Below are 10,439 nucleotides of genomic sequence, written 5' to 3'. Positions count from 1 at the left end.
CCACATGGGATCCGAACCCTCAGCGGGAGCGCCACCGCGCTCCCAAGCAGCGCACTCTCCATTGAGCCACCGGGCCGGCCCATGGACTTCACTTCTGATATCAGCAGCCTGGAGAATTTCCCCTAAAGTTGGATTGTAAGACAAGAAAGCCTGTCTGGGAAAGGTTAGAGAGCAGCTGGTGGTGTGCCGGGTGGGTGGGCTTGAACATAACACACACACGTGTGCACACATGCACACAGGCACACACAGGGCAAGGTATCTATGGGTGGTCAAGTGAGTGTGCACGTGCAGGTGGAGAGCTGGGTGGAGCAGGGGGGTTGGGCAGTGGTTTAAATTTGGCAGATGTTCTCTGGTTTAAGGTTGATCGTGTATTCCAGGCAGTGAAAAACAACTTTGGCCTTGTCAGTATGCAAATCACCCAGCCCTAGCTGGGGCCTGGAGTCAGCTCAGATAAATGGAGACCAGGTGCAGGTGACAGGCTCTCAGGGCAGAAACGTCCCTCCAAGTTGTGTTTATGTTGAGCACCTGCTACCTGCCAGGCACGATGCTGGGTGCCAGGAAGACAGCAGAGAACACACTGACACATCCCCTACCCATGTGGAACTCGTGCAAGGGAGAGACAGCGTTAAGTACATGTATATGTGTGTGCATGCATCTGTGAGTTGTGTCGGGCGAGGAACTGCCCTGAAGAAAAATAAATTGGGGTCAGGAGATTGGATGGAGCTGCTCTTTTCAGAAAGGTGGCCATTGGGTACAAAACTATGCTGTCTACCCTGAGTGAATCACTGTGCAGTACGTGCATGTATTGAAACAACACACTGTGCCCCACAAATATGCACAAGTAGATGTTAAAATAAAAAAATTAGAAAAGAGAAAGGTGGTCATGAAAGGCCTCTCAGCAGAGGTGATATTTGAGTGTTGACTGGAGTGAACCAGGAGGCGCCGTGTGTGAGTTGTTTGGGAGGAGGTTTTAGGCAGGGGATCCTCAAGGGCACGGGCCTTGCCACAGAGCCTGACAGTCCTCAGGGAGGTGGCTGCAGCTGCAGTGACAGCAGGTAAAGGCAGACCACGTGGGCTCCTTTCACCCGATCCTGTGGGCTTGGGGGTTGCCACCCAGGGGCGGAGAGCAGAGCTGTTGCAGGACCTTAGTGCTGGTTTAGAAGCTGCACACCGGCCGCTGTGGGGAGCACGGACTGCGGGTGTGAGGGGACGCCTGGAGACAGGTCTGAGGTTGCTTATGTTGACCTTGGTGACAGGCCGGGTGGTGGTGAGAAGTGGAGAGGAGGTGGGCACAAGCAAGGGCAGACACAGTAGAGACCCAGTGCTGAGGCAGAGAAACAGGTGGCTGGGACCCAGGGTCCTGTGCCACATGCCCTCCTCTTTTCACTCTGCTTTGAATGTGCAAGTGGTCATGTCTCTGTCTCACAGTCTTTGCACTTGGTCTTTTTTGTTCTTTTGGTAGCTGGCCGCCTTGACCTTTGGACTTGCTCTTCTGTGTCCCTGGAATGCACCTCTCCCAGGCATCTGCACACTTCCTAGTCTGTCTTTCTTCAAATCTCTAAACAGTGACTGTCCTATCTAAAATATCACTCCTCCCCATGCTTCCTGTGTCTTCCCCTGCCTGTTTTTTTCCATCTCATCACTATCTAGTATACTTACTATTTTCATTGCTTATTTTATGATAAATATTTTTATTTTATATATTTACATGTAAGTAAATATATTTTATGGTAAGTATAAATACTTATCATTAATTTTATTGCTTACTATTTTTCTTTTTTTTTTTTTTTTCCTTTTTGTCTTTTTTACTGACTGGTAACGGGATCGCAACCCTCGGTGTCGCGCCCGCACCGTGCTCAGCCAGTGAGCGGGAACCGGTCTCCACATGGGATCCGAACCCTCGGTGGGAGTGCCGCTGCACTCCCAAGCGGCGCACTCCCCAGTGCGCCACTGGGCCGGCCCGCTTACTATTTATCTTACTTGGCATCTGTCTCCTGCACTAGGCTGTAAGCTTGATCGTGGGAATTTATGTCTATTGTTTGTTCTGGTATCTCTGATACCTAGAACACATAGTGGGTACTCAGTAAGTACTTGTTGAAGGATTGAATAAATACATTATTAAGTACTGTTCACAGCTAAGCTGTATAATATGCTGTCATTATTTTTTATTTCCTGTGTTCCTCTCTGTTTTCCTGGCAGTAGTGATCATCTTGTTTTGTTTAGGTGTGTCTGTATTTACCAGTGATTATCTCAAACTCTCCTTCGGTTGGTATAAGTCTCCTCTCAATATGTCCAACATGTCATATAACTCTTATTTCACTGCCTTGTTTTCTTTGTTTCTTCTTCTTGAAGACATCTCTGTTACAGCTTTAATTTTCTACTTTAATTTTCTTGTGGTTATATTTTGTAAGAGTTGAAATTTATTAAGACTTATTTTATGGCCCCAGCATATGGCTTGTCTTGGTGAACATTACATGTCTACTTGAAAAAAACCCACTACTCTCCATAGCTGGGCGTAGTGTTCTAGGACTGTCCATGGGGTCAGTAGTGTCATTCAGGTATTCTTTGTCCGTGTTGATTTTTTTTTGACTACTTGCTCTATCAGTTACTGAGAGAGGGGTGTTGTGGATTTATTTCTCACTTTAGTTATGTCAGTTTTTATTTCATGAAATCTAACACTCTGTTATTAGGTGCATACATGTTTAGTATCATTATGTCATTCTGATAAATTGCCCATTTGTCATTATGAAATGTCTTATTATCTCTTGTAATTCTTTGTTTGGAAGTCTACTTAGTCTGATATTACTATATCATCATTATTTTATCTTTGCCTACTTTTTGTATACTATATATATGTATGTATATATGTTTTTTTCTTTCATTCCTTTACCTGTTTGTATCTTCATAGTTAAAGTTACGTAGACAGCATATAGTTGGTCTTGCCTTTTTTCAGTCTGACAATCGGGCTTTCGATCGGAGTGTTTAGTGAATTTATACTTACCGTAATTATTGGTATGGTTGAGTTGAAGTCTACCGTTTGCTATTTGTTTCCTATTTGTCTCTTGTTTTTTGTTCCTTTGTTCCTTTCCCACTTTATTTTGGTTTCATTGAAATTTTTTTAGAGTGCCAGTTTATTTCTCTTACTGGTTGATACAGGGCTAGCAGTATGCATCCTGAACTTAGAAAGTCTCTTCAGAGTCAGTATTGTACCACTTCATTCTTCACAACAGACACTTAAACCGTTCTCATTTCTTAATCCACCTCTTACATTTCGCGTTTGCAGTTCACAAACGTAGTAACCGTGAACACTGAAATTCTCTCATCGTCCCTTTTTGTGCTATTATTGTCATATCTTTTATTTCTAATATGTTATAAACCCCACCTTACAGTCGTTATTTATAAATTCAGTCTTATAAAAAATTACAAGAAGAAAAAAATAGTATTTTATATCTATCCACTCATTTACCATTCTGGTGCTTCTCATTTTTTGTAGATCTGAATGTCTGTGTAGTGTTATCATTGTCAGACTGAAGAATGTCTTTTAGCATTTCTTGTAGTGCAGGCCTTGCAGGGAACTTCTTTCCACTTTCTTTTCTTTTCTTTCTTTGTCACTTTTTTTTTCTTTGTTATTCTTCTCCACTTTCTTTCATCTGAAATACCCTTATTTCACTCTCGGGGGATAATTTTGTTTGATATAGACTTGAGTGTTGCGAGTTTTCTCTCTCAACACTTTTTTTCTTTTTAAGCATTTTCCAGCATTGTCTTCTTGCCTCCATCATTTCTGATGAGAAGTTACTTGTCATTTGTATTGTTTTCCCCCTATATGTAGTATGTCTTCTTTTTTTCTGGCTGCTTTCCAGATTTTCTCCTTTATTTTTGTTTTTTACTAGTTTGGCTATGATCTGCCATTGTATATTTTGTATTTCTTCTGATTGGGATTTGCTGAGCTTCTTGGGTCTTTAAGCCAGTATGTTTTATCAAATTTGGAGGTTTTTCAGCCATTTAAAAAAAAATATTTCTCCCCTGTTATCACTATCTTCTCCTTTTGGAAATGCAATTTTATGAACATGAGACAGTTTGATACTGTCCTGCACATCCCTGTGATTTTATTCATTTTCTTCAATCTTTTTTCCCCTTCTCCTTCAGATTAATTTTTCTTGAGTTTTCTTCACGTTCACTGATTTTTTTTTCCTGATACCTATAATCTGCTGTTAAGGTCATGCAGTGAATTTTCTCATTATACTTTTAAGTTCTAGAATTTCCTGGTCAGGCAGGAACTCTTTTTTTAATGTTGTTAAAATAATTTCCATTTCTCTGTCGAAATTCCGTTTGTCCATTCATTATGATCACATTTTCTTTTAATTCTTTGAACATACTTTTCTTTAATTTTCTGAACATCTTTAAAATAACTGCTTTAAAGATTTTGCTACACCCAATGTCAGTGTCTATTGTCTGCTTTTTTCCTTTTCTGCAGTTCATGTTTTCCTGTTTCTTTGCATGTTTAGCAGTTTTTGATTGTATACTAGAAATTGTGGTTGATAATTTATAGAGACTCTATTCTGTTATCCTCTTTTGAGATGTGTTGGGTTTTGTCCTAGTAGTCAGTTCACTTACTGGCTGATCACCTTGAACTTGTGTAAGCTTGTTATATGTTTTGTTAGGGCAGTTAGTTATGTGAAAAGCCTTAGGTATTTCCTTAGCCTCTCTAACATGGCAGAACTCAGCCTCCAAACTCAAGGCTCATGTTGGGTCTTGTTTTTAGGCTTTGTTAGGAAAGGTCTATGGAGACCTTACTCCAAGCATGGTCTTCATTCATAGAACACAAGCTTTCTGATGACTCAGCTCCATATTTGGGGTGCTAACAAGGCACTAATGAAGCCTCTTCACTGTGTCTGGATTGGAACTTCAGCATCTCCCAGACTGCTCAACCTCTATCTCTGGTCTGTTCTCAACCCTGGAGGGGCCACTTTCTGGTAAGATCCTGGTAGTCTTACCTTATCCCCCTTAGTCAAGGACTCACTAGGGTGCTGCACATAGACTTTCGGGCTCCCCTTTGAATGGCTCCTCATTCCATTCACATCAGCTGCTCTAGCCCTGCCCCCTGCCCCTGGCCCTGTGGGGTGTCCATTCTTCTAGACTGCTGCTTCTAAAGGAAGCCTGGGGAGTTCCTCACACACATGGGCACTTCTTTTCCAAAACTTATGTCCTTGGGAGCTTATTAGAGGGCATTAGCGGGTGTTTGTTAATTGAAGACATGGGCAGCAAGAGACCCCAAGCTCCTTGCTTGGCTAGGCAGGGTCAGTGGATGAAAACTGCCTGGTGCTTTAAGGCCACATGGGAGGACTCAGCCCTTCACCTGCCCAGGCACTCACTGCCACAGCCCCTCACCACCAGGCTCTGGTCATTAGAGAACCCTAATGCTGGAGGAGCCTCGTGCCAGGTATAGGGCACATATGGGGGAGGCACCTGGATGTGTACCCCGGCCAGACTTGCAGCACACCTAGAGCTCGCTCTTCAACTGAGAGCTGCTGAGCTCTTCTGGGTCAGTGTTCCTGGCAGTGAGCCCAGTGTTTAGGGAAGGCGGCCCCAGGGAGGGCCTTGGCCAGTTCAGAATACATACCTTGTCCTTCTTCCCCCTTTCCCTGGGGACCCTAGAGAGCCAAGACAGAGCTGCCCACCTTCCCTCTGCATCCTCCATCCTCCTTTCTTCTCAAAGTTGGGCCACCGAGTTGCTTTCTAAGGGCTCAGAAGGCCTCTCTCTCTGTGTCTGCCTTCTAGCCCAGTGGAGCCACAGGTCTGGTGTGGGTCTGTGGGGTTGCTTTACCTGTCCCCATACTTGGCCCACACCCCTGGGCTCACCGAGCCCCCCCTGTTTCTTCAGCTGCAGATCTGGGACACAGCTGGTCAGGAGCGGTTCCGCACCATCACCCAGAGCTACTACCGCAGTGCCAATGGGGCCATCCTGGCATATGACATCACCAAGAGGAGCTCCTTCCTGTCTGTGCCTCACTGGATTGAGGACGTGAGGAAGTATGCGGGCTCCAACATTGTGCAGCTGCTGATCGGTGAGCGGGGGGGTGGGGTGCAGCAGGACAGGGTCCTCAGGGGGTCACAACTCCAGTCTCTCTGTCTCTGCCTCTCCTTTTTATTTTTATTTTTTATTTATTTATTTTTGTGGAGAGGCTAAGGGGAGAGGTTCCTTTATTCAGAGTAGGTTTCATTATTTTAAAACACTGCAGTTTAAAGTATAGTAAGAATTTAAAAAATGGAAACTGCTAGCAAAAATATTTAGAACACCTAAACACGATATATCACATCATGTCAACTCAGGTTTGACACACCTTGTAGTGGGGAGCTTGTGTATTTTCCAGGATTTTAGGATTTCAGTGGTGGTACAACAGGAAACAGTTCTGATATGATTATCATTTTTTTTCCCTTTTTTTTGTCTTTTTTTTTTACCAACCGGTAATGGGATCGCAACCCTCGGTGTTGCGCCTGCACCGCGCTCAGCCAGTGAGCGGGAACCGGTCTCCACATGGGATCCGAACCCTCGGCGGGAGCGCCGCCGCACTCCCAAGCAGCGCACTCTCCAGTGCGCCACCGGGCCACCCCTTATTTTAATTTTTTAAAATGAAAAAAAAAAATTTAAATTAAAAAATTTTTTATTGTAACAGTTGATTGTACATATCTGTGGGATACAGGGTTGAATGTTAGTACCTATGTGCAATGTGATGCTCAAACCAGGATAATTAGTATATTCAACATTATGCAATGTAATCGTTTCTCATGGCCCTTTACCAATTCCTCCCTTTCTCCTTTTTAAATACAGACAAAGCCTGACAGCAGAGAGGAGCTGAGCTTGGTCAGGCAGGAACTGAGCCAGAGTTTGAACCACAATCTTGTAAATTCCAATCCTGCTAGTTACTTATAAAGTTATATTCAAGATAGGAATAGAAGAAAGAAGAAAGGGAGCTAAAGAATGTGCTCTGCAGTTCCCATGCATCTGCACAGTGGTCAGCACCATGTCAGCCTCCACATTTGACAGGGGATGGAGTGAAGCTCAGAACAGTGGAGTGATGTATCCAAGTCACACAGCCTGTGAGCATACAGACATGGGACTTGAGTTCAGTTCTGCTGACCATGATTCTGTGACTTGCTGTCACGCCACACTGCAGAGCAGGGACACTCCATCACTTGTGTGCGTCAGAATCACTCAGAAGCCTTGTTGAAGTGCAGGTGCAGGGCCTTGCCTGCACAGCCTCCCATTTGGAAGGGCCGGATGGGGCCCATGATGTGCATTTCTAACAAGTTCCCAGGTGACGCCCATGTTGCTCGTCCAGGGATCCCACTCTGGAACTTCTGCTCTGTTTTCCCTTTTCCTCCTACATAAACTTCCCAGACCTGGGCTCCAGAAGCTTTTTAGCATTTGTGTGGTCCCTGAGGTCCTTTCTCCAATAGTCAGGCTGATTCTTCTGACTCAAATGCACAGGTGGGGCCTGGATGCGGCTCCAGCTGGGAAGAGGGTAGCTGGAAGTTCCCTGCAGCCTGCCCGGACAGGGGTGTGGGGTGTGGGGGCTCCTGACTGCAGTAGCACTGTCCTTGCGGGAACGGAACTCTCCTTACCTGGCCCAACCACTTCCCTTTTATCAAGGACATTTCTAAAAAGCGTTCTATTAGCATTTTATACAGCTACAAAAATAGAACAGTACAATGAACTCCCAGGGGCCCATCACCCAGCTTCAGCAATTAGTGACTCCTCTTGCCCTCGTCACCTCCCTTCCCTTGTATTATTCTGAGGAAAATATCAGACACCAAACGATTACATCTGTAAATATTCCAGTGTGAATCTGTAAAAGATTCACTTAAAAATATGTATATTTTTAAGTGCAGATATATAATTGCTCATAAACGTTATGTGTTTTTATTTCCCGTTTGTTGAAATCAGGATCTAAGTAAGTTCCACACATTGAAATTGGTTGCTGCATTGTTTAAAGTTTCCCAGGAAATTTTAAATCTTTATAGACTCTTATATTATTTTTATCTTCCCTGTAACCACATTACAAAAGTCGACTACTTAGAGATTTTAAAAAATTCTTCCAGAAATTGGGTCAAGGAGCAGTTTCACAGATTATTTAGAATGTAACGAAAACATGTCACACCTTATAGGAGGAGCCAAAGGTGTGCTCTTGGGTAAAGTGGTAAAATAATCAAAAACCACAATCTTACAGAGAATAAAAAAATTCTGAAGGAGAATAGGAGAGAATAAATAATAAGCATAATAAAAAAGTTTTAACCACAAAAAAATGAGCAGCACCAGACTTCTTTATCGAGCTCAGCATCCGTGGTGTGCCTGCCAACATGCCAGCCGTTTCCACGTTCGTTGTCTCGGTTCCTCGCTACTCTGCTCTCCTATGCTGAATGTAGCACAATGAGCGGGGAAACCGAGACACAGAGATGGAGTGACTCACCCAGCAGTCAAACAGCAAGTTGCAGGACGCTGGAGTTGCAACCCAGGTCTTCTCCCAGCTCTGAAGTACCGTGTTCTTTTCACCAAACTCTCCTGCTTCTAAATCTTAGAAAGAAGCAACAAAATATATAAGCCCCTGGCAAAGCTAAAAGAAAGCAAAATGAGGGACTGAAGTACAGAAACACTTTAAAATCAAACAGCAAGTTGCAGGACGCTGGAGTTGCAACCCAGGTCTTCTCCCAGCTCTGAAGTACCATGTTCTTTTCACCAAACTCTCCTGCTTCTAAATCTTAGAAAGAAGCAACAAAATATATAAGCCCCTGGCAAAGCTAAAAAAGAGAAAGCAAAATGAGGGACTGAAGTACAGAAACACTTTAAAATAAAGTTTTTTTTAAGGAAGATGGATGACCATAGCCGAGTGTGTGGATTTGTAGCTGGCAGTGGGAGTGGGTGATGTCAGGGTTGTCCTCCTGTCCTGCCAGGTGGGGCCAGGCTTGCCTGGCACCTGCTGGCCTCACTGTGCTGCACCCTGCCTTTCTCTGCAGGGAACAAGTCGGACCTCAGCGATCTCCGGGAGGTCCCCCTGGCCGAGGCACAGAGTCTGGCCGAGCACTACGACATCCTGTGTGCCATCGAGACATCTGCCAAGGACTCAAGCAACGTGGAGGAGGCGTTCACAAGGGTGGCCACGGAGCTCATCATGAGGCACGGGGGCCCCATGTTCAGTGAGAAGAGCACTGACCACATCCAGCTGGACAGCAAGGACATCGGAGAGAGTTGGGGCTGTGGGTGCTGACGGGGGGCAGGGCAGGTGGGCCGGGGCCTCCCACCTCCTTTCTCTCTCTGGCCTGCCAAGCCCAGCCCTCCAGAGCCACCCTCCAGGGCTCCAGCAAGTCTAGAGCAGCGGGGTAGTGTCCTGGAGCCACACCTCCTTGTCCCGGAAGCTCGATGGGAAGGCTCCCCTAGAGGAAGGGAGGAGCAGGGACCTCCTGCAGGAGGCCTGTTGGCCCATGGCGGGTGTGGGACCTGTCTTGCCAGCCAGGATCCCTCAGGATCCCTCCACGTTCTTCATATTCCAGGACTGGCCTGAGTGCCCCTGCCAGTGTGGGCTACAGTGCGGGGCTGGAGCATGCCTCACCTGGCACACATCCTAGTCCTGCCTGTGTGCTACCTTGAGATTGCAATGGCTGTAGCAGCAGAGAGCAAGAGCCACAGACCCACAGACTCAGGGCCACCCAGGGCAAGCCTGGGCTCCTTCCTGGAGAGGAACCTGCCTCCTTCCTTCACTGCCCACTCCAGGCTCTCTGACCCTTCTCGGGGCCTGGCTGGTTGCCTTATCAAGACCACTCGAGTTTCCTGGTTTCCCGTGTAGCTTCTCATTTTCATCGGCACCATGAGGGGTCATGGCCCACAGATGTGGGGACTGTCTGCTAGCTTGGGGCCCAAAGTCCTGCCACTCAGGCTGCAAAACCAGCACATCCTTCAGTGCCGGCTCTCAGAAATCTGGGGGGCTGGGGAGGGGGTAGGAAGATGGACATTGCAGGTGAAAGTGGAAACTCGCATCCCTGAAGTCTGAGAGGGACCTGCAGGTCACCCAGCCTTGCCCTGTGCACAGAAATCCTTCCTGCCACTTCAGGAGCAGCTGCTCCCCCAGTCTAGCATACAGAGTTTCCCCCAAAAGAGCCAAGGCCCTTGGGGGTCTTTGGCCTGGCCATTTTCACTCTCCTGGGTCCTTGACTGCCTCAACCTGCACAGGGTGCTGAGATTGGGAAGGCAAAAGGTGGGGGTCTTGGAAAACAGCACTGTCATCTTGTCATCTTGGTGTGTGGCTCAGGGATCACAGTGACTGGTTGGGAGGAGCCAGGCGATCTTTCTAAGTCAATCCCAGTCCCTCATGTCAGCCCAGCTCAGTCCCTCAGGTCCCCTCACCATGGGCCCCCCCCCCCCCCAAAAAACCCCCCCCCCCCCCCCC

At 46.3% G+C, this 10,439-nt stretch overlaps 1 protein-coding gene across 1 annotated transcript in view; it reads left to right on the top strand.

Moving 5' to 3' along the window:
- The window catches only part of RAB43 (RAB43, member RAS oncogene family), a 31,061-nt gene extending 21,402 nt beyond the window's left edge, over nucleotides 1–9,659 (top strand). Inside the window, exons 2-3 of the mRNA XM_008565206.1 lie at nucleotides 5,882–6,065; nucleotides 9,013–9,659. Coding sequence (XP_008563428.1) covers nucleotides 5,882–6,065; nucleotides 9,013–9,263 — 435 coding nt within the window. The 3' untranslated portion in view covers nucleotides 9,264–9,659. The remainder of the gene's footprint in view (nucleotides 1–5,881; nucleotides 6,066–9,012) is intronic.
- The last annotated feature ends 780 nt before the right edge of the window (nucleotides 9,660–10,439 follow it).

This window comes from Galeopterus variegatus, unplaced genomic scaffold (assembly GCF_000696425.1).
Source record: "Galeopterus variegatus unplaced genomic scaffold, G_variegatus-3.0.2 Scaffold196, whole genome shotgun sequence".
NCBI classification, from domain to species: Eukaryota; Metazoa; Chordata; class Mammalia; order Dermoptera; family Cynocephalidae; genus Galeopterus; species Galeopterus variegatus.
The sequence above is the reverse complement of the archived record's forward strand: the minus strand, read 5'-3'. Positions and strand labels throughout refer to the sequence as shown.